Source organism: Petromyzon marinus, chromosome 80 (genome assembly GCF_048934315.1).
Source record: "Petromyzon marinus isolate PM22_M1 ecotype Great Lakes invasive population chromosome 80, UKy_Petmar_22M1.pri1.0, whole genome shotgun sequence".
Lineage (NCBI taxonomy): Eukaryota > Metazoa > Chordata > Hyperoartia > Petromyzontiformes > Petromyzontidae > Petromyzon > Petromyzon marinus.
This window is the reverse complement of record NC_133746.1, coordinates 9001956-9026122: the sequence shown is the minus strand read 5'-3', so window position 1 is coordinate 9026122 and position 24167 is coordinate 9001956. Positions and strand designations below refer to the sequence as shown.

General features: G+C 54.0%; 1 protein-coding gene across 2 annotated transcripts in view; it reads left to right on the top strand.

The window, feature by feature from the left end:
* Positions 1–10445: 10445 nt before the first annotated feature.
* LOC142907653 (uncharacterized) overlaps positions 10446–24167 on the top strand; it is a 38602-nt gene continuing 24880 nt past the window's right edge. For both annotated transcript variants that reach the window (XM_076057232.1, XM_076057231.1), the window contains exon 1: positions 10446–23121. In XM_076057232.1, coding sequence (XP_075913347.1) covers positions 22960–23121 — 162 coding nt within the window. In that variant the 5' untranslated portion in view covers positions 10446–22959. The remainder of the gene's footprint in view (positions 23122–24167) is intronic.

The window sequence follows — 24167 nt, the reverse complement described above, 5'->3', positions numbered from 1 at the left end:
TGTGGTGGTTGTGGTTAAAGTTGTGGTGGTTGTGGTGGTTAAAGTTGTGGTGGTGGTGGTTGTGGTTACAGGTGTGGTTAAAGTTGTGGTTACAGTTGTGGTTACAGTTGTGGTTACAGTTGTGGTGGTGGTGGTTACAGTTGTGGTTACAGTTGTGGAGGTGGTGGTGGTTGTGGTGGTTAAAGTTGTGGTTACAGTTGTGGTTAAAGTTTGTGGTTACAGTTGTGGTTACAGTTGTGGTTACAGTTGTGGTGGTGGTGGTGGTTAAAGTTGTGGTTACAGTTGTGGTTACAGTTGTGGTTAAAGTTGTGGTGGTGGTGGTTACAGTTGTGGTTAAAGTTGTGGTGGTGGTTGTGGTTAAAGTTGTGGTGGTGGTTGTGGTTACAGTTGTGGTTACAGTTGTGGTGGTGGTGGTTACAGTTGTGGTTAAAGTTGTGGTGGTGGTTGTGGTTAAAGTTGTGGTGGTGGTTGTGGTTACAGTTGTGGTTACAGTTGTGGTGGTGGTTACAGTTGTGGTTAAAGTTGTGGTGGTGGTTGTGGTTACAGTTGTGGTGGTGGTTGTGGTGGTTACAGTTGTGGTGGTGGTTGTGGTGGTTGTGGTGGTGGTTGTGGTTACAGTTGTGGTGGTGGTTACAGTTGTGGTGGTGGTTAAAGTTGTGGTGGTTGTGGTTAAAGTTGTGGTGGTTGTGGTGGTTACAGTTGTGGTGGTTACAGTTGTGGTGGTGGTTGCAGTTGTGGTGGTTGTGGTGGTTGCAGTTGTGGTGGTTGTGGTGGTGGTTGTGGTGAAAGTTGTGGTGGTTGTGGTGGTTACAGTTGTGGTGGTGGTTACAGTTGTGTTGGTGGTTGTGGTTAAAGTTGTGGTGGTTGTGGTGGTTACAGTTGTGGTGATGGTGGTTGTGGTTGTGGTGGTGGTTAAAGTTGTGGTGGTTGTGGTGGTTACAGTTGTGGTGGTGGTGGTTAAAATTGTGGTGGTGGTTACAGTTGTGGTGGTGGATGTGGTTAAAGTTGTGGTGGTGGTTGTGGTTAAAGTTGTGGTGGTGGTTACAGTTGTGGTGGTGGTTGTGGTTAAAGTTGTAGCAGTTGTGGTGGTTAAAGTTGTGGTGGTTGTGGTGGTGGTTGTGGTTACAGTTGTGGTGCTGGTGGTTGTGGTGGTTGTTGTGGTTAAAGTTGTGGTGGTTGTGGTGGTTACAGTTGTGGTGGTGGTTGTGGTTAAAGATGTGGTGGTGGTTACAGTTGTGGTGGTGGTTGTGGTTAAAGTTGTGGTGGTGGTTACAGTTGTGGTGGTTGTGGTTAAAGTTGTGGTGGTTGTGGTGGTTAAAGTTGTGGTGGTGGTGGTTGTGGTTACAGGTGTGGTGGTGGTGGTTGTGGTGGTTGTTGTGGTCAAGGTTGTGGTGGTTACAGTTGTGGTGGTGGTGGTTGTGGTTAAAGTTGTGGTGGTGGTTACAGTTGAGGTGGTGGTTGTTGTGGTTAAAGTTGTGGTGGTTGTGGTGGTTAAAGTTGTGGTGGTTACAGTTGTGGTGGTGGTTGTGGTTAAAGTTGTGGTGGTTGTGGTGGTTAAAGTTGTGGTGGCTGTGGTGGTTAAAGTTGTGGTGGTTGTGGTGGTTAAAGTTGTGGTGGTTGTGGTGGTTAAAGTTGTGGTGGTGTTTGTGGTGTTTATAGTTGTGGTGGTGGTTGTGGTTAAAGTTGTTGTGGTGGTTGTGGTTAAAGTTGTGGTGGTTGTGGTGGTTAAAGTTGTGGTGGTTAAAGTCGTGGTGGTTGTGGTGTTGGTTAAAGTTGTGGTGGTGGTAGTGGTGGTTAAAGTTGTGGTGGTGGTTGTGCTGGTTAAAGTTGTGGTAGTGGTGGTGGTTGTTGGGGTGAAAGTTGGGGTGGTGGTTAAAGTTATGGTGGTGGTTGTGATGGTTGTTGTGGGTGTGGTGGTTAAAGTTGTGATGGTTGTGGTGGTGATTAAAGTTGTGGTGGTGGTGGTTGTGGTTAAAGTTGTGGTGGTTGTGATGGTTAAAGTTGTAGTGGTTGTGACGGTTGTTAAAGTTGTGGTGGTGGTGGTTAAAGTTGTGGTGGTTGTGGTGGTGGTTAAAGTTGTGGTGGTTGTGGTGGTGGTTAAAGTTGTGGTGGTGGTGGTTAAAGTTGTGGTGGTTGTGGTGGTGGTTAAAGTTGTGGTGGTTGTGGTGGTGGTTAAAGTTGTGGTGGTGGTGGTTAAAGTTGTGGTGGTTGTGGTGGTGGTGGTTAAAGTTGTGGTGGTGGTAATTGCGGTGGTGGTTGTGGTGGTTAAAGTTGTGGTGGTTGTGGTGGTTAATGGTGTGGTGTTGTGGTGGTGGTTGTTGTAGAGGTGGTTAATGTTGTGGTGATTGTGGTGTTTGTTGTAGTGGTGGTTAATGTTTTGGTGGTTGTGGTGGTGGTTGTTGTAGTGGTGGTTAATGTTGTGGTGGTTTTGGTGGTTGAAGTTGTGGTGGTTGTGGTGGTGGTTAAAGTTGTGGTGGTGGTAATTGCGGTGGTGGTTGTGGTGGTTAAAGTTGTGGTGGTTGTGGTCGTTAATGGTGTGGTGTTGTGGTGGTGGTTGTTGTAGAGGTGGTTAATGTTGTGGTGATTGTGGTGGTTGTTGTAGTGGTGGTTAATGTTGTGGTGGTTTTGGTGGTTGAAGTTGTGGTGGTTGTGGTGGTTAATCGTGTGATGGTTTGTTGTGGTGGTTGTGGTGGTGGTTAATGTTGTGGTGGTGGTTAAAGTTGTGGTGTTTGTGATGGTTGTGGTGGTGGTTAAAGTTATGTTAGTTCTGGTGGTGGTTGTGGTAGTCGTGGTGGTTGTGGTAGCTAAATTTGTGGTGGTCATGGTGATTAATGTTAAAGTAGATTTCGTGGTTAATGTTGTGGTGGTTGTGGTGGTTAATATTGTGGTTGTGGTGGTCCTGGTGGTTAATATTGTGGTGGTTAAAGTTGCGGTGGTTATGTTGGTTAATGTTGTGGTGGTTAATGTTGAGGAGGTTGTAGTGGTGGTTAATATTGTGGTTAAAGTTGTGGTGGTTGTGGTTAAGGTTGTGGTGTTGTTCACGTGGTGGTTGTTCACGTGGTGGTTGTTCACGTGGTGGTTGTTCACGTGGTGGTTGTTAATGTGGTGGTTGTTCACGTGGTGGTTGTTCACGTGGTGGTTGTTCACGTGGTGGTTGTTAATGTGGTGGTTGTCGACGTGGTGTTTATTGTTGTTGACGTGGTTGTTGTTGTGGTTGTTGTTACTTGGTTGTTGTTGTTGTTGACGTTGTTGTTGTTGTGGTTGTTGACGTTGTTGTTGTGGTTGTTGTCGTTGTTGTTGTTGATGTTGTTGTTGTGGTTGTTGTTGTTGTTGTGGTTGTTGACGTTGTTGTTGTGGTTGTTGTCGTTGTTGTTGTTGTTGTGGTTGTTGTTGTGGTTGTTGTTGTTGTTGATGTTGTCGTTGTTGTTGTTGTCGTTGTTGTTGTTGTCGTTGTTGTTGTTATTGTTGTTGTCGCTGTTGTTGTTGTTGGTGTTGATGTTGTTGTTGTTGTTGGTGTTGATGTTGATGTTGTTGTTCCTCAGCTTGGGTTCTCCTCGTTGCCTCTCTCCTCCTCATCGTGGTCGTCATGACGACGCTCATCGGTGGCGTGGCCTGGTGAGGAACAACAACAACAACAACAACCACAACAACAACTACAACTACAACAACTACAACCACAACTACAACCACAACAACAACTACATCAACAACTACAACAACCACAACAACTACAACAACTACAACAACAACTACAACAACCACAACAACAACTACAACAACATCAACAACTACAACAACTACTACAACAACAACGACAACAACAACAACTACAACCACAACTACAACCACAACTACAACTACAACCACAACAACAACAACATCAACAACAACAACTACAACCACAACAATAATAACTACAACCACAACAACTACAACAACAACTACAACAACTACAACAACAACTACAACCACAACTACAACCACCACAACTACAACAACCACCACCACAACTACAACAACCACCACCACAACTACCACAACAACCACAACAACCACCATCACAACCACAACCACTACCACTCACTAATACCACCACCACTCACTACCACCACCATCACCACCACCACAACCATCAACACCACAACCACCACAACCACCACCACTCACAACTCACAACCACCACCACAACCACCACCACCACTCACAACTCACAACCACCACCACCATCACCACCACCATCGCCACCACCATCACCACCACCACCACAACCAGAACCACCACCAACACAACCACAACCACCACCACAACCACCACCACTCACCACTCACCAACACTCACCACAACCACCACCACAACCACAACCACCACCACCACTCACTACTACCACCACCACCACCACCATCACCACCGCCACCAACACAACCATCAACACCACAACCACCACAACCACCACCACTCACAACTCACAACCACCACCACCACAACCACCACCACCACCACCACTCACAACTCACAACCACCACCACCATCGCCACCACCATCACCACCACCATCACCACCACAACCAGAACCACCACCACCACAACCACAACCACCACCACAACAACAACCACCACCACTCACCACCACCACAACCACCACCATCAGCACAACCACCACCACTCACCACCACAACCACAACCATCACCACCACCACCACCACTCACCACCACCCCCACAACCACCACTCACAACCACTACCACCATCACCACCACCACCACAACCACCACCACCACCACTCACCACTCACCAACACTCACCACCACCACCATCACCACCACAACCACCACCACCATCACCACCACTCACCACCACCACCACCACTCACCACCACCACCACTCACCACCACCATCACCACCACCACTCACCACCATTACCACCACCACAACCACCACAATCACCACCACCACTCACCACCACCACAACCACCACCACTCACAACTCACAACCACCACCACCACAACGATCACCACCACAACCACAACCACCATCACAACCACCACAACCACCACCACAACCACCACCACTCACCACCACCACCACTACAACCACAACCACCATCACCACCACTCACCACAACCACCACCACTCACCAACACTCACCACAACCACCACCACTCACCACCACCATCATCACCACCACCATCACCATCACCACCACCACAACCACCACAACCACCACCACAACCACCACCACAACCACCACCACCACAACCACCACAACCACCACCACTCACCACAACCACCACCACTCACCACAACCACCACAACCACCACAACCACCACCACCATCACCACCACTCACCACCACCACTCACCACCATCACCACTCACCACCACCACAACCACAACCACCACAACCACCAAAACCACCACCACAACCACCACCACTCACCACCACCACCACAACCACCACCACAACCACCACCACCACAACCACCACCATCACCACCATCACCACCATCACCACAACCACCACCACCACCACTCACCCCCACCACTCACCACCACTCACCACCACTCACCACCACCACCACTCACCACCACTCACCACCACTCACCACCACCACTCACTACCACCACTCACCACCACTCACCACTCACCACCACCACTCACCACCACCACTCACCACCACCACAACCACCACTCACAACCACTACCACCATCACCACCCCCACCACCACAACCACCACCACCACCACTCACCAACACTCACCACAACCACCACCACAACCACAACCACCACCACTCACTACTACCACCACCACCATCACCACCACCACCACCACCACCACAACCATCAACACCACAACCACCACAACCACCACCACCACTCACAACTCACAACCACCACCACCACAACCACCACCACCACTCACAACTCACAACCACCACCACAACCACCACCACCACTCACAACTCACAACCACCACCACCATCGCCACCACCACCACCACTCACCACCACCACCACTACAACCACAACCACCATCGCCACCACCACCACAACCACCACCACCATCAGCACAACCACAACCATCACCACCACCACCACTCACCACCACCACAACCACCACTCACAACCACAACCACCACAACCACAACCACCACAACCACCACAACCACCACCACCATCACAACCACCACAACCACAACCACCACAACCACCACCACTCACCCCCGTGTCCCCCCCCGTGTCCCCCCCCCCCGTGTCACCCCCCCCCCCTTCGTGCCCCCCCCCCGTGTCCCCTCCCCCCGTGCCCCCCCCCCCGTGCCCCCCCCCAGGTTCAGGAAGAGGAAATGTGCGAGCTATGACACGTGGAGAGATCGACCCTACCACGTGATCGCCTGAGCCACAACCATCAGCACAACCACAAACACCACAACCACCACAACCACCACTATCACAACCATCACAACCACCACAACCACCACTATCACCACCATCACAACCACCACCACAACCATCACAAACACCACAACCACCACCACAACCATCACAAACACCACAACCATCACCACAAACACCACAACCACCACCACTATCACCACAACCACAACCATCAGCACAACCACAAACACCACAACCACCACCACCATCACAACCATCAGCACAACCATCACAAACACCACAACCACCACTATCACCACCATCACAACCACCACCACAACTATCACAAACACCACAACCATCACCACAAACACCACTATCACCACAACCACCACCACAACCACAAACACCACAATCACCACAACCACCACCACAACCATCACAAACACCACAACCATCAGAAACACCACAACCACCACTATCACCACCACTGTCACCACTATCACCACCATCACAACCACCACCACAACTATCACAAACACCACAACCTTCAGCACAACCACCATCACCACAAACACCACAACCACCACCACAACCACCACAATCACCACCACTATCACCACCATCACAACCATCACAAACACCACAACCATCAGCACAACCACCATCACCACAAACACCACAACCACCACAACCACCACCACCACAACCATCACAACCACCACGACCACTACCACTATCACCACCATCACCACCATCACAACAAACACCACAACCACCACCACTATCACCACCACTATCACCACACACACCACAACCACCACCACCACTATCACCACAACCACCACCACAACCATCACAATCACCACAACCACCACGACCACCACTATCACCACAACCACCACCACAACCATCACAAACACCACAACCACCACTATCACCACCACCATCACCACAAACACCACAACCACCACGACCACCACCACTATCACCACTATCACCACCATCACCACAACCACCACCACAACCATCACAAACACCACAACCACAACCACCATCACCACAAACACCACAACCACCACAACCACCACGACCACCACTATCACCACTATCACTACCATCACAACCACCACCACAACCATCACAAACACCACAACCACCATCACAACAAACACCACAACCACCATCACCACAAACACCACAACCACCATCACCACAAACACCACAACCACCACGACCACCACCATCATCACAACCACCATCACCACAACCACCACCACAACCATCACAAACACTAAAACCACAACCATCACCACAACCACCATCACCACAACCACCACTGCCGAATATCTACACAAAGATCCCCCGTGTAGCCTCTAGCAGGGCTGTAGGGGCAAGTGCTGTTAGTAGCGAGTAGCAGCAGAACCTATACACAGACAAAGATCCCCCGTGTAGCCTCTAACAGGGCTGTAGGGGCAAGTGCTGTTAGTAGCGAGTAGCAGCAGCACCTATACACAGACAAAGATCCCCCGTGTAGCCTCTAGCAGGGCTGTAGGGGCAAGTGCTGTTAGTAGCGAGTAGCAGAAGCAGCTATACACAGACAAAGATCCCCCGTGTAGCCTCTAGCAGGGCCGTAGGGGCAAGTGCTGTTAGTAGCGAGTAGCAGCAGAACCTATACACAGACAAAGATCCCCCGTGTAGCCTCTAACAGGGCTGTAGGGGCAAATGCTGGTAGTAGCAAGTAGCAGAAGCACCTATACACAGACAAAGATCCCCCGTATAGCCTCTAGTAGGGCTGTAGGGGCAAGTGCTGCTAGTAGCGAGTAGCAGCAGCACCTATACACAGACAAAGATCCCCCGTATAGCCTCTAACAGGGCTGTAGGGGCAAGTGCTGTTAGTAGCGAGTAGCAGCAACACCTATACACAAAGATCCCCCGTGTAGCCTCTAGCAGGGCTGTAGGGGCAAGTACTGTCAGTAGCGAATAGCAGAAGCACCTATACACAGGCAAAGATCCCTCGTGTAGCCTCTAACAGGACTGTAGGGGCAAGTGCTGTTAGTAGCGAGTAGCAGAAGCACCTATACACAGACAAAGATCCCCCGTGTAGCCTCTAGAAGGGCTGTAGGGGCAAGTGCTGTTAGTAGCGAGTAGCAGCAACACCTATACACAAAGATCCCCCGTGTAGCCTCTAGCATGGCTGTAGGGGCAAGTGCTGTTAGTAGCGAGTAGCAGAAGCACCTATACACAGACAAAGATCCCCCGTGTAGCCTCTAGAAGGGCTGTAGGTGCAAGTGCTGTTAGTAGCGAGTAGCAGCAGCACCTATACACAGACAAAGATCCCCCGTGTAGCCTCTAACAGGGCTGTAGGGGCAAGTGCTGTTAGTAGCGAGTAGCAGCAGCACCTATACACAGACAAAGATCCCCCGTGTAGCCTCTAACAGGGCTGTAGGGGCAAGTACTGTTAGTACCGAGTAGCAGCAGCACCTATACACAGACAAAGATCCCCCGTATAGCCTCTAGTAGGGCTGTAGGGGCAAGTGCTGTTAGTAGCGAGTAGCAGCAGCACCTATACACAGACAAAGATCCCCCGTGTAGCCTCTAGCAGTACTGCAGGGGCAAGTGCTGCTAGTAGCGAGTAGCAGCAGCACCTATACACAAAGATCCCCCGTGTAGCCTCTAGCATGGCTGTAGGGGCAAGTGCTGTTAGTAGCGAGTAGCAGCAACACCTATACACAAAGATCCCCCGTGTAGCCTCTAGCAGGGCTGTAGGGGCAAGTGCTGTTAGTAGTAGCGAGTAGCAGCAGCACCTATACACAGACAAAGATCCCCCGTGTAGCCTCTAGCAGGGCTGCAGGGGCAAGTGCTGTTAGTAGCGAGTAGCAGCAGCACCTATACACAGACAAAGATCCCCCGTGTAGCCTCTAGCAGGGCTGTAGGGGCAAGTGCTGTTAGTAGCGAGTAGCAGAAGCAGCTATACACAGACAAAGATCCCCCGTGTAGCCTCTAGCAGGGCCGTAGGGGCAAGTGCTGTTAGTAGCGAGTAGCAGCAGCACCTATACACAGACAAAGATCCCCCGTGTAGCCTCTAACAGGGCTGTAGGGGCAAGTGCTGTTAGTAGCGAGTAGCAGCAGCACCTATACACAGACAAAGATCCCCCGTGTAGCCTCTAGCAGGACTATAGGGGCAAGTGCTGCTAGTAGCGAGTAGCAGCAGCACCTATACACAGACAAAGATCCCCCGTGTAGCCTCTAACAGGGCTGTAGGGGCAAGTGCTGTTAGTAGCGAGTAGCAGCAGCACCTATACACAGACAAAGATCCCCCGTGTAGCCTCTAGCAGGGCTGTAGGGGCAAGTGCTGTTGGTAGCGAGTATCAGCAGCACCTATACACAGACAAAGATCCCCCGTGTAGCCTCTAACAGGGCTGTTGGGGCAAGTGCTGTTAGTAGCGAGTAGCAGCAGTACCTACACACAGACAAAGATCCCCCGTGTAGCCTCTAGCAGGGCTGTAGGGGCAAGTGCTGTTAGTAGCGAGTAGCAGCACCTATACACAGACAAAGATCCCCCGTGTAGCCTCTAGCAGGGCTGTAGGGGCAAGTGCTGTTAGTAGCGAGTAGCAGCAGCACCTATACACAGACAAAGATCCCCCGTGTAGCCTCTAACAGGACCGTAGGGGCAAGTGCTGTTAGTAGCGAGTATCAGCAGCACCTATACACAGACAAAGATCCCCCGTGTAGCCTCTAACAGGGCTGTAGGGGCAAGTGCTGTTAGTAGCGAGTAGCAGCAGCACCTATACACAGACAAAGATCCCCCGTGTAGCCTCTAGCAGGGCTGTAGGGGCAAGTGCTGTTAGTCTCGAGTAGCAGAAGCACCATTACACAGACAAAGATCCCCCGTGTAGCCTCTAGCAGGGCTGTAGGGGCAAGTGCTGCTAGTAGCGAGTAGCAGCAGCACCTATACACAGACAAAGATCCCCCGTGTAGCCTCTAACAGGGCTGTAGGGGCAAGTGCTGTTAGTAGCGAGTAGCAGCAACACCTATACACAAAGATCCCCCGTGTAGCCTCTACCAGGGCTGTAGGGGCAAGTGCTGTTAGTAGCGAGTAGCAGCAGCACCTATACACAGACAAAGATCCCCCGTGTAGCCTCTAGCAGGACTGTAGGGGCAAGTGCTGTTAGTAGCGAGTAGCAGCAGCACCGCCTATACACAGACAAAGATCCCCCGTGTAGCCTCTAACAGGGCTGTAGGGGCAAGTGCTGTTAGTAGCGAGTAGCAGCAGCACCTATACACAGACAAAGATCCCCCGTGTAGCCTCTAGCAGGACTGTAGGGGCAAGTGCTGTTAGTAGCGAGTAGCAGCAGCACCGCCTATACACAGACAAAGATCCCCCGTGTAGCCTCTAACAGGGCTGTAGGGGCAAGTGCTGTTAGTAGCGAGTAGCAGCAACACCTATACACAGACAAAGATCCCCCGTGTAGCCTCTAGCAGGGCTGTAGGGGCAAGTGCTGCTTATAGCGAGTAGCAGCAGCACCTATACACAGGCAAAGATCCCCCGTGTAGCCTCTAGCAGGGCTGTAGGGGCAAGTCCTGTTAGTAGCGAGTAGCAGCAGCACCTATACACAGACAAAGATCCCCCGTGTAGCCTCTAACAGGACTGTAGGGGCAAGTGCTGTTAGTAGCGAGTAGCAGCACCTATACACAGACAAAGATCCCCCGTGTAGCCTCTAACAGGGCTGTAGGGGCAAGTGCTGTTAGTAGCGAGTAGCAGCACCTATACACAGACAAAGGTCCCCCGTGTAGCCTCTAGCATGGCTGTAGGGGCAAGTGCTGTTAGTAGCGAGTAGCAGCAGCACCTATACACAGACAAAGATCACCCGTGTAGCCTCTAACAGGGCTGTAGGGGCAAGTGCTGTTAGTAGCGATTAGCAGCAGCGCCTATACACGGACAAAGATCCCCCGTGTAGCCTCTAGCAGTACTGCAGGGGCAAGTGCTGCTAGTAGTGAGTAGCAGCAGCACCTATACACAGACAAAGATCCCCCGTGTAGCCTCTAACAGGGCTGTAGGGGCAAGTGCTGTTAGTAGCGAGTAGCAGCAACACCTATACACAGACAAAGATCCCCTGTGTAGCCTCTAGCAGTACTGCAGGGGCAAGTGCTGCTAGTAGCGAGTAGCAGCATCACCTATACACAGACAAAGATCCCCCGTGTAGCCTCTAACAGGGCTGTAGGGGCAAGTGCTGCTAGTAGCGAGTAGCAGCAGCACCTATACACAGACAAAGATCCCCCGTGTAGCCTCTAGCAGGGCTGTAGGGGCAAGTGCTGTTGGTAGCGACTAGCAGAAGCACCTATACACAAACAAAGATCCCCCGTGTAGCCTCTAGCAGGGCTGTAGGGGCAAGTGCTGTTAGTAGCGAGTAGCAGCAGCACCTATACACAGACAAAGATCCCCCGTGTAGCCTCTAGCAGGGCTGAAGGGGCAAGTGCTGTTAGTAGCGAGTAGCAGCAGCGTCTATACACAGACAAAGATCACCCGTGTAGCCTCTAGCATGGCTGTAGGGGCAAGTGCTGTTAGTAGCGAGTAGCAGCAGCACCTATACACAGACAAAGATCACCCGTGTAGCCTCTAACAGGGCGGTAGGGGCAAGTGCTGTTAGTAGCGAGTAGCAGAAGCACCTATACACAGACAAAGATCCCCCGTGTAGCCTCTAGTAGGGCTGTAGGGGCAAGTGCTGGTAGTAGCGAGTAGCAGCAGTACCTACACACAGACAAAGATCCCCCGTGTAGCCTCTAGCAGGGCTGTAGGGGCAAGTGCTGTTAGTAGCGAGTAGCAGCAGCACCTATACACAGACAAAGATCCCCCGTGTAGCCTCTAGCAGAACTGTAGGGGCAAGTGCTGCTAGTAGCGAGTAGCAGCACCTATACACAGACAAAGATCCCCCGTGTAGCCTCTAACAGGGCGGTAGGGGCAAGTGCTGTTAGTAGCGAGTAGCAGCAACACCTATACACAAAGATCCCCCGTGTAGCCTCTAGCAGGGCTGTAGGGGCAAGTGCTGTTAGTAGCGAGTAGCAGAAGCACCTATACACAGACAAAGATCCCCCGTGTAGCCTCTAGCAGGGCTGTAGGGGCAAGTGCTGTTAGTAGCGAGTAGCAGCAGCACCTATACACAGACAAAGATCCCCCGTGTAGCCTCTAACAGGACCGTAGGGGCAAGTGCTGTTAGTAGCGAGTAGCAGCAGCACCTATACACAGACAAAGATCCCCCGTGTAGCCTCTAACAGGGCTGTAGGGGCAAGTGCTGTTAGTAGCGAGTAGCAGCAGCGCCTATACACAGACAAAGATCCCCCGTGTAGCCTCTAACAGGGCTGTAGGGGCAAGTGCTGTTAGTAGCGAGTAGCAGCAGCACCTATACACAGACAAAGATCCCCCGTGTAGCCTCTAGCAGGACTGTAGGGGCAAGTGCTGTTAGTAGCGAGTAGCAGCAGCACCGCCTATACACAGACAAAGATCCCCCGTGTAGCCTCTAACAGGGCTGTAGGGGCAAGTGCTGTTAGTAGCGAGTAGCAGCAACACCTATACACAGACAAAGATCCCCCGTGTAGCCTCTAGCAGGGCTGTAGGGGCAAGTGCTGCTTATAGCGAGTAGCAGCAGCACCTATACACAGGCAAAGATCCCCCGTGTAGCCTCTAGCAGGGCTGTAGGGGCAAGTCCTGTTAGTAGCGAGTAGCAGCAGCACCTATACACAGACAAAGATCCCCCGTGTAGCCTCTAACAGGACTGTAGGGGCAAGTGCTGTTAGTAGCGAGTATCAGCAGCACCTATACACAGACAAAGATCCCCTGTGTAGCCTCTAACAGGGCTGTAGGGGCAAGTGCTGTTAGTAGCGAGTAGCAGCAACACCTATACACAAAGATCCCCCGTGTAGCCTCTAGCAGGACTGTAGGGGCATGTGCTGTTAGTAGCGAGTAGCAGCACCTATACACAGACAAAGATCCCCCGTGTAGCCTCTAGCAGGGCTGTAGGGGCAAGTGCTGTTGGTAGCGACTAGCAGAAGCACCTATACACAGACAAAGATCCCCCGTGTAGCCTCTAGCAGGGCTGTAGGGGCAAGTGCTGTTAGTAGTGAGTAGCAGCAGCACCTATACACAGACAAAGATCCCCCGTGTAGCCTCTAGCAGGGCTGTAGGGGCAAGTGCTGTTAGTAGCGAGTAGCAGCAGCACCTATACACAGACAAAGATCCCCCGTGTAGCCTCTAACAGGGCTGTAGGGGCAAGTGCTGTTAGTAGCGATTAGCAGCAGCACCTATACACAGACAAAGATCCCCCGTGTAGCCTCTAGCAGTACTGCAGGGGCAAGTGCTGCTAGTAGTGAGTAGCAGCAGCACCTATACACAGACAAAGATCCCCCGTGTAGCCTCTAACAGGGCTGTAGGGGCAAGTGCTGTTAGTAGCGAGTAGCAGCAACACCTATACACAGACAAAGATCCCCTGTGTAGCCTCTAGCAGTACTGCAGGGGCAAGTGCTGCTAGTAGCGAGTAGCAGCATCACCTATACACAGACAAAGATCCCCCGTGTAGCCTCTAACAGGGCTGTAGGGGCAAGTGCTGCTAGTAGCGAGTAGCAGCAGCACCTATACACAGACAAAGATCCCCCGTGTAGCCTCTAGCAGGGCTGTAGGGGCAAGTGCTGTTGGTAGCGACTAGCAGAAGCACCTATACACAAACAAAGATCCCCCGTGTAGCCTCTAGCAGGGCTGTAGGGGCAAGTGCTGTTAGTAGCGAGTAGCAGCAGCACCTATACACAGACAAAGATCCCCCGTGTAGCCTCTAGCAGGGCTGAAGGGGCAAGTGCTGTTAGTAGCGAGTAGCAGCAGCGTCTATACACAGACAAAGATCACCCGTGTAGCCTCTAGCATGGCTGTAGGGGCAAGTGCTGTTAGTAGCGAGTAGCAGCAGCACCTATACACAGACAAAGATCACCCGTGTAGCCTCTAACAGGGCGGTAGGGGCAAGTGCTGTTAGTAGCGAGTAGCAGAAGCACCTATACACAGACAAAGATCCCCCGTGTAGCCTCTAGTAGGGCTGTAGGGGCAAGTGCTGGTAGTAGCGAGTAGCAGCAGTACCTACACACAGACAAAGATCCCCCGTGTAGCCTCTAGCAGGGCTGTAGGGGCAAGTGCTGTTAGTAGCGAGTAGCAGCAGCACCTATACACAGACAAAGATCCCCCGTGTAGCCTCTAGCAGAACTGTAGGGGCAAGTGCTGCTAGTAGCGAGTAGCAGCACCTATACACAGACAAAGATCCCCCGTGTAGCCTCTAACAGGGCGGTAGGGGCAAGTGCTGTTAGTAGCGAGTAGCAGCAACACCTATACACAAAGATCCCCCGTGTAGCCTCTAGCAGGGCTGTAGGGGCAAGTGCTGTTAGTAGCGAGTAGCAGAAGCACCTATACACAGACAAAGATCCCCCGTGTAGCCTCTAGCAGGGCTGTAGGGGCAAGTGCTGTTAGTAGCGAGTAGCAGCAGCACCTATACACAGACAAAGATCCCCCGTGTAGCCTCTAACAGGACCGTAGGGGCAAGTGCTGTTAGTAGCGAGTAGCAGCAGCACCTATACACAGACAAAGATCCCCCGTGTAGCCTCTAACAGGGCTGTAGGGGCAAGTGCTGTTAGTAGCGAGTAGCAGCAGCACCTATACACAGACAAAGATCCCCCGTGTAGCCTCTAGCAGGACTGTAGGGGCAAGTGCTGTTAGTAGCGAGTAGCAGCAGCACCGCCTATACACAGACAAAGATCCCCCGTGTAGCCTCTAACAGGGCTGTAGGGGCAAGTGCTGTTAGTAGCGAGTAGCAGCAACACCTATACACAGACAAAGATCCCCCGTGTAGCCTCTAGCAGGGCTGTAGGGGCAAGTGCTGCTTATAGCGAGTAGCAGCAGCACCTATACACAGGCAAAGATCCCCCGTGTAGCCTCTAGCAGGGCTGTAGGGGCAAGTCCTGTTAGTAGCGAGTAGCAGCAGCACCTATACACAGACAAAGATCCCCCGTGTAGCCTCTAACAGGACTGTAGGGGCAAGTGCTGTTAGTAGCGAGTATCAGCAGCACCTATACACAGACAAAGATCCCCTGTGTAGCCTCTAACAGGGCTGTAGGGGCAAGTGCTGTTAGTAGCGAGTAGCAGCAACACCTATACACAAAGATCCCCCGTGTAGCCTCTAGCAGGACTGTAGGGGCATGTGCTGTTAGTAGCGAGTAGCAGCACCTATACACAGACAAAGATCCCCCGTGTAGCCTCTAGCAGGGCTGTAGGGGCAAGTGCTGTTGGTAGCGACTAGCAGAAGCACCTATACACAGACAAAGATCCCCCGTGTAGCCTCTAGCAGGGCTGTAGGGGCAAGTGCTGTTAGTAGTGAGTAGCAGCAGCACCTATACACAGACAAAGATCCCCCGTGTAGCCTCTAGCAGGGCTGTAGGGGCAAGTGCTGTTAGTAGCGAGTAGCAGCAGCACCTATACACAGACAAAGATCCCCCGTGTAGCCTCTAACAGGGCTGTAGGGGCAAGTGCTGTTAGTAGCGATTAGCAGCAGCACCTATACACAGACAAAGATCCCCCGTGTAGCCTCTAGCAGTACTGCAGGGGCAAGTGCTGCTAGTAGTGAGTAGCAGCAGCACCTATACACAGACAAAGATCCCCCGTGTAGCCTCTAACAGGGCTGTAGGGGCAAGTGCTGTTAGTAGCGAGTAGCAGCAACACCTATACACAGACAAAGATCCCCTGTGTAGCCTCTAGCAGTACTGCAGGGGCAAGTGCTGCTAGTAGCGAGTAGCAGCATCACCTATACACAGACAAAGATCCCCCGTGTAGCCTCTAACAGGGCTGTAGGGGCAAGTGCTGCTAGTAGCGAGTAGCAGCAGCACCTATACACAGACAAAGATCCCCCGTGTAGCCTCTAGCAGGGCTGTAGGGGCAAGTGCTGTTGGTAGCGACTAGCAGAAGCACCTATACACAAACAAAGATCACCCGTGTAGCCTCTAGCAGGGCTGTAGGGGCAAGTGCTGTTAGTAGCGAGTAGCAGCAGCACCTATACACAGACAAAGATCCCCCGTGTAGCCTCTAGCAGGGCTGAAGGGGCAAGTGCTGTTAGTAGCGAGTAGCAGCAGCGTCTATACACAAAGGTCCCCCGTGTAGCCTCTAGCATGGCTGTAGGGGCAAGTGCTGTTAGTAGCGAGTAGCAGCAGCACCTATACACAGACAAAGATCACCCGTGTAGCCTCTAACAGGGCTGTAGGGGCAAGTGCTGTTAGTAGCGAGTAGCAGAAGCACCTATACACAGACAAAGATCCCCCGTGTAGCCTCTAGTAGGGCTGTAGGGGCAAGTGCTGGTAGTAGCGAGTAGCAGCAGTACCTACACACAGACAAAGATCCCCCGTGTAGCCTCTAGCAGGGCTGTAGGGGCAAGTGCTGTTAGTAGCGAGTAGCAGCAGCACCTATACACAGACAAAGATCCCCCGTGTAGCCTCTAGCAGAACTGTAGGGGCAAGTGCTGCTAGTAGCGAGTAGCAGCACCTATACACAGACAAAGATCCCCCGTGTAGCCTCTAACAGGGCGGTAGGGGCAAGTGCTGTTAGTAGCGAGTAGCAGCAACACCTATACACAAAGATCCCCCGTGTAGCCTCTAGCAGGGCTGTAGGGGCAAGTGCTGTTAGTAGCGAGTAGCAGAAGCACCTATACACAGACAAAGATCCCCCGTGTAGCCTCTAGCAGGGCTGTAGGGGCAAGTGCTGTTAGTAGCGAGTAGCATCAGCACCTATACACAGACAAAGATCCCCCGTGTAGCCTCTAACAGGACCGTAGGGGCAAGTGCTGTTAGTAGCGAGTATCAGCAGCACCTATACACAGACAAAGATCCCCCGTGTAGCCTCTAACAGGGCTGTAGGGGCAAGTGCTGTTAGTAGCGAGTAGCAGCAGCACCTATACACAGACAAAGATCCCCCGTGTAGCCTCTAACAGGACTGTAGGGGCAAGTGCTGTTAGTAGCGAGTATCAGCAGCACCTATACACAGACAAAGATCCCCCGTGTAGCCTCTAACAGGGCTGTAGGGGCAAGTGCTGTTAGTAGCGAGTAGCAGCAGCGCCTATACACAGACAAAGATCCCCCGTGTAGCCTCTAACAGGGCTGTAGGGGCAAGTGCTGTTAGTAGCGAGTAGCAGCAACACCTATACACAAAGATCCCCCGTTTAGCCTCTAGCAGGGCTGTAGGGGCAAGTGCTGTTAGTAGCGAGTAGCAGCAGCACCTACACACAGACAAAGATCCCCCGTGTAGCCTCTAGCAGGGCTGTAGGGGCAAGTGCTGTTAGTAGCGAGTAGCAGCAGCGCCTATACACAGACAAAGATCCCCCGTGTAGCCTCTAACAGGGCTGTAGGGGCAAGTGCTGTTAGCGAGTAGCAGCAGCACCTATACACAGACAAAGATCCCCCGTGTACCCTCTAGCAGGACTGTAGGGGCAAGTGCTGCTAGTAGCGAGTAGCAGCAGCACCTATACACAGACAAAGATCCCCCGTGTAGCCTCTAACAGGGCTGTAGGGGCAAGTGCTGTTAGTAGCGAGTAGCAGCAGCACCTATACACAGACAAAGATCCCCCGTGTAGCCTCTAGCAGTACTGCAGGGGCAAGTGCTGCTAGTAGCGAGTAGCAGCAGCACCTATACACAGACAAAGATCCCCCGTGTAGCCTCTAACAGGGCTGTAGGGGCAAGTGCTGTTAGTAGCGAGTAGCAGCAACACCTATACACAAAGATCCCCCGTGAAGCCTCTAGCAGGGCTGTAGGGGCAAGTGCTGTTAGTAGCGAGTAGCAGCAGCACCTATACACAGACAAAGATCCCCCGTGTAGCCTCTAGCAGGACTGTAGGGGCAAGTGCTGTTAGTAGCGAGTAGCAGCAGCACCTATACACAGACAAAGATCCCCCGTGTAGCCTCTAGCAGGACTGTAGGGGCAAGTGCTGTTAGTAGCGAGTAGCAGCAGCACCTATACACAGACAAAGATCCCCCGTGTAGCCTCTAACAGGGCTGTAGGGGCAAGTGCTGTTAGTAGCGAGTAGCAGCAGCACCTATACACAGACAAAGATCCCCCGTGTAGCCTCTAGCAGGACTGTAGGGGCAAGTGCTGTTAGTAGCGAGTAGCAGCAGCACCGCCTATACACAGACAAAGATCCCCCGTGTAGCCTCTAACAGGGTTGTAGGGGCAAGTGCTGTTAGTAGCGAGTAGCAGCAACACCTATACACAGACAAAGATCCCCCGTGTAGCCTCTAGCAGTACTGCAGGGGCAAGTGCTGCTAGTAGCGAGTAGCAGCAGCACCTATACACAGACAAAGATCCCCCGTGTAGCCTCTAACAGGGCTGTAGGGGCAAGTGCTGTTAGTAGCGAGTAGCAGCAACACCTATACACAAAGATCCCCCGTGAAGCCTCTAGCAGGGCTGTAGGGGCAAGTGCTGTTAGTAGCGAGTAGCAGCAGCACCTATACACAGACAAAGATCCCCCGTGTAGCCTCTAGCAGGACTGTAGGGGCAAGTGCTGTTAGTAGCGAGTAGCAGCAGCACCGCCTATACACAGACAAAGATCCCCCGTGTAGCCTCTAGCAGGACTGTAGGGGCAAGTGCTGTTAGTAGCGAGTAGCAGCAGCACCGCCTATACACAGACAAAGATCCCCCGTGTAGCCTCTAACAGGGCTGTAGGGGCAAGTGCTGTTAGTAGCGAGTAGCAGCAGCACCTATACACAGACAAAGATCCCCCGTGTAGCCTCTAGCAGGACTGTAGGGGCAAGTGCTGTTAGTAGCGAGTAGCAGCAGCACCGCCTATACACAGACAAAGATCCCCCGTGTAGCCTCTAACAGGGTTGTAGGGGCAAGTGCTGTTAGTAGCGAGTAGCAGCAACACCTATACACAGACAAAGATCCCCCGTGTAGCCTCTAGCAGGGCTGTAGGGGCAAGTGCTGCTTATAGCGAGTAGCAGCAGCACCTATACACAGGCAAAGATCCCCCGTGTAGCCTCTAGCAGGGCTGTAGGGGCAAGTCCTGTTAGTAGCGAGTAGCAGCAGCACCTATACACAGACAAAGATCCCCCGTGTAGCCTCTAACAGGACTGTAGGGGCAAGTGCTGTTAGTAGCGAGTATCAGCAGCACCTATACACAGACAAAGATCCCCCGTGTAGCCTCTAGCAGGGCTGTAGGGGCATGTGCTGTTAGTAGCGAGTAGCAGAAGCACCTATACACAGACAAAGATCCCCCGTGTAGCCTCTAGCAGGGCTGTAGGGGCAAGTGCTGTTAGTAGCGAGTAGCAGCAGCACCTACACACAGACAAAGATCCCCCGTGTAGCCTCTAGCAGGGCTGTAGGGGCAAGTGCTGTTAGTAGCGAGTAGCAGCAACACCTATACACAAAGATCCCCCGTGTAGCCTCTAGCAGTACTGCAGGGGCAAGTGCTGCTAGTAGCGAGTAGTAGCAGCACCTATACACAGACAAAGATCCCCCGTGTAGCCTCTAACAGGGCTGTAGGGGCAAGTGCTGTTAGTAGCAAGTAGCAGCAGCACCTATACACAGACAAAGATCCCCCCGTGTAGCCTCTATCAGGGCTGTAGGGGCAAGTGCTGTTAGTAGCGAGTATCAGCAGCACCTATACACAGACAAAGATCCCCCGTGTAGCCTCTAACAGGGCTGTAGGGGCAAGTGCTGTTAGTAGCGAGTAGCAGCAACACCTATACACTGACAAAGATCCCCCGTGTAGCCTCTAGCAGGGCTGTAGGGGCAAGTGCTGTTTATAGCGAGTAGCAGCACCTATACACAGGCAAAGATCCCCCGTGTAGCCTCTAGCAGGGCTGTAGGGGCAAGTGCTGTTAGTAGCGAGTAGCAGCAGCACCTATACACAGACAAAGATCCCCCGTGTAGCCTCTAGCAGGGCTGTAGGGGCAAGTGCTGTTAGTAGCGAGTAGCAGCAGCGCCTATACACAGACAAAGATCCCCCGTGTAGCCTCTAACAGGGCTGTAGGGGCAAGTGCTGTTAGTAGCGAGTAGCAGCAGCACGTGGGCAAACTTGCGTTTTGACGTCAGCTCGTGGTGTGACTAGAAGCGTGACGTCATTTCGTAGTGTGACTTAGTTCGACGGCATATCATATTGTTACTTGGGCCGTGACGTCATCTTGTGGTGTGACTGGGTTTTGACGTCATCTCTTGGTGTGACGTACGCCGTGACGTCATCTCGTGGTGTGACTTGAGCCGTGACGTCATCTTGTGGTGTGACTTTGTCCTGACGTCATCTCGTGGTGTGACTTGAGCCGTGACGTCACCTCGTGGGAAAACTTGAGCCAGAACGTCATCTCTTGATGTGCCGTGACGTCATTGTTCAATAAAAGCCGTGGGAAACAACAACAACCACAACACGTGTGCGAGTGAGTCCATGCAGGGTCCGGGGCGAGTGAGTCCATGCAGGGTCCGGGGCGAGTCAGTCCATGCAGGGTCCGGGGCGAGTCAGTCCATGCAGGTTCTGGGGCGAGTGAGTCGATGCATGTTCCGGGGGCAGGGAATCGATGCAGGTTCCGGGGCGATTGAGTCAATGCAGGTTCCGGGGCGATGAGTCCATGCATGTTCCGGGGCGAGTGAGTCGATGCTGGTTCCGGGGCGAGTGAGTAGATGCAAGTTTCGGGGCGAGGAGGCCATGCAGGTTCCGGGGCGGGTGAGTCGATACAGGTTCCGGGGCGGGTGAGTCGATACAGGTTCCGGGGCGAGTGAATCCATGCAGGTTCCGGGGCGGGTGAGTCGATACGGGTTCCGTGGCGAGTGAGTCCATCCACGTTCCGGGGCGAGTGAGTCCATGCAGGTTCCGGGGCGGGTGAGTCGATACAGGTTCCGGGGCGAGCGAGTCCATGCAGGTTCCGGGGCTATGAGTCCATGCATGTTCCGGGGCGAGTGAGTCGATGCTGGTTCCGGGGCGAGTGAGTAGATGCAAGTTTCGGGGCGAGGAGGCCATGCAGGTTCCGGGGCGGGTGAGTCGATACAGGTTCCGGGGCGAGTGAATCCATGCAGGTTCCGGGGCGGGTGAGTCGATACGGGTTCCGTGGCGAGTGAGTCTATCCACGTTCCGGGGCGAGTGAGTCCATGCAGGTTCCGGGGCGGGTGAGTCGATACAGGTTCCGGGGCGAGCGAGTCCATGCAGGTTCCGGGGCGGGTGAGTCGATATGCAGGTTCCGGGGCGAGTGAGTCGATACATGTTCCGGGGGCAGGAGTCGACGCAGGTTCCGGGGCGAGAGAGTCCATGCAGGTTCCGGGGCGAGTGAGTCCATGCAGGTTCCGTGGCGAGTGAGTCCATGCAGGTTCCGGGGCGATAAGTCCATGCAGGTTCCGGGGCGAGTGAGTCGATATGCAGGTTCCGGGGCGAGTGAGTCGATATGCAGGTTCCAGGGCGCGTGAGTAGATATGCAGGTTCCGGGGCGAGTGAGTCGATGCAGGGTCCGGGGCGAGTGAGTCCATGCAGGTTCCGGGGCGAGTGAGTCCATGCATGTTCCGGGGGGAGTGAGTCCATGCAGGTTCCGGGGCGAGTGAGTCCATGCAGGGTCCGGGGCGAGTGAGTCCATGCAGGTTCCGGGGCGAGTCAGTCCATGTAGGTTCCGGGGCGAGTGAGTCGATGCAGGGTCCGGGGCGAGTGAGCCCATGCAGGTTCCGGGGGGAGTGAGTCCATGCAGGTTCCGGGGCGAGTGAGTCCATGCATGTTCCGGGGAGAGTGGGTCCATGCATGTTCCGGGGCGAGTGAGTCCATTGCAGGTTCCGGGGCGAGTGAGTCGATGCAGGCTCCGGGGCGAGTGAGTCGATGCAGGCTCCGGGGCGAGTGAGTCCATGCAGGTTCCGGGGCGAGTGAGTCGATATGCAGGTTCCGGGGCGAGTGAGTCGATGCAGGTTCCGGGGCGAGTGAGTCCATGCAGGGTCCGGGGCGAGTGAGTCCATGCAGGTTCCGGGGCGAGTCAGTCCATGCAGGTTCCGGGGCGAGTCAGTCCATCCAGGTTCCGGGGCGAGTGAGTCGATGCAGGGTCCGGGGCGAGTGAGCCCATGCAGGTTCCGGGGGGAGTGAGTCCATGCAGGTTCCGGGGGGAGTGAGTCCATGCAGGTTCCGGGGCGAGTGAGTCCATGCCTGTTCCGGGGAGCGTGGGTCCATGCATGTTCCGGGGCGAGTGAGTCCATGCAGGTTCCGGGGCGAGTGAGTCGATGCAGGTTCCGGGGCGAGTGAGTCCATGCATGTTCCGGGGCGAGTGAGTCCATGCAGGCTCCGGGGCGATGAGTCCATGCAGGTTCCGGGGCGAGTGAGTCGATGCAGGGTCCGGGGCGAGTGAGTCCATGCAGGTTCTGGGGCGAGTGAGTCCATGCAGGTTCCGGGGCGAGTGAGTCGTTATGCAGGTTCCAGGGCGAGTGAGTCGATGCAGGTTCCGGGGCGAGTGAGTCGATGCAGGGTCCGGGGCGAGTGAGCCCATGCAGGTTCCGGGGAGAGTGGGTCCATGCATGTTCCGGGGCGAGTGAGTCCATGCAGGTTCCGGGGCGAGTGAGTCGATATGCAGATTCCGGGGCGAGTGAGTCGATGCAGGTTCCGGGGCGAGTGGGTCCATGCATGTTCCGGGGCGAGTGAGTCCATGCAGGTTCCGGGGCCCCGCGTGCACGCGGAAGTTTCTGCAGCTACGCACGACGCTGCTGGGGTAAGACGCCGACTGGACGAGGTGAGGAGGTGAGGTGAGGAGGTGAGGTGGTGAGGTGAGGAGGTGAGGTGAGGAGGTGAGGTGGTGAGGTGGTGAGGTGAGGAGGTGAGGTGGTGAGGTGAGGAGGTGAGGTGAGGAGGTGAGGAGGTGAGGTGAGGAGGTGAGGTGAGGAGGTGAGGAGGTGAGGGGCGAGGTGAGGAGGTGAGGGGCGAGGTGAGGAGGTGAGGAGGTGAGGTGAGGAGGTGAGGTGAGGAGGTGAGGTGAGGAGGTGAGGTGGTGAGGGGCGAGGTGAGGAGGTGAGGTGAGGAGGTGAGGTGGTGAGGTGAGGTGGTGAGGTGAGGAGGGGGCGAGGTGAGGAGGTGAGGTGAGGAGGTGAGGTGAGGAGGTGAGGTGGTGAGGGGCGAGGTGAGGAGGTGAGGGGCGAGGTGAGGAGGTGAGGTGAGGAGGTGAGGTGAGGAGGTGAGGTGGTGAGGGGTGAGGTGAGGAGGTGAGGGGCGAGGTGAGGAGGTGAGGTGAGGAGGTGAGGTGAGGAGGTGAGGTGAGGTGAGGTGGTGAGGTGAGGTGGTGAGGTGAGGAGGGGGCGAGGTGAGGAGGTGAGGTGAGGAGGGGGATAGTCGTAGCAGCAGGTAGCCTCTAGCAGGTTGTAGGGGCAAGTGCTGCTAGTAGCGACTGACACAACAACAACAACCGCCATTCGCCACTAAGTGGCAGTGAAGTCAACCACGACGGTTGTGCCAGGCTATGTGCACCTTGAGGCTACCACGTGAAGTGTCGAATGCCCGCAGGAGGTCACGGGGCAGACCCAGGTGCCACGTGTCGACTGACTGAGATGACTGAGATGACTGGCTGATGCACCACCTGTACCCCCTACTGTGCCAACCTGCTGTGCTTTAGCCACCCGGCGCTCCGCTCGTTGTTGTGAGTGTCGCTCCTCCGCCCGCATGGTTCGGCATGCGGGCTACATGGCCCAGCCATCGCAGCCTTGCCTGCCGGAGGAGCTCACCGATGGGACCCTGCCCAGATCTTTCAAGGATTTGTGAGCTCCTCACACAATCCAGTCTGGTTAA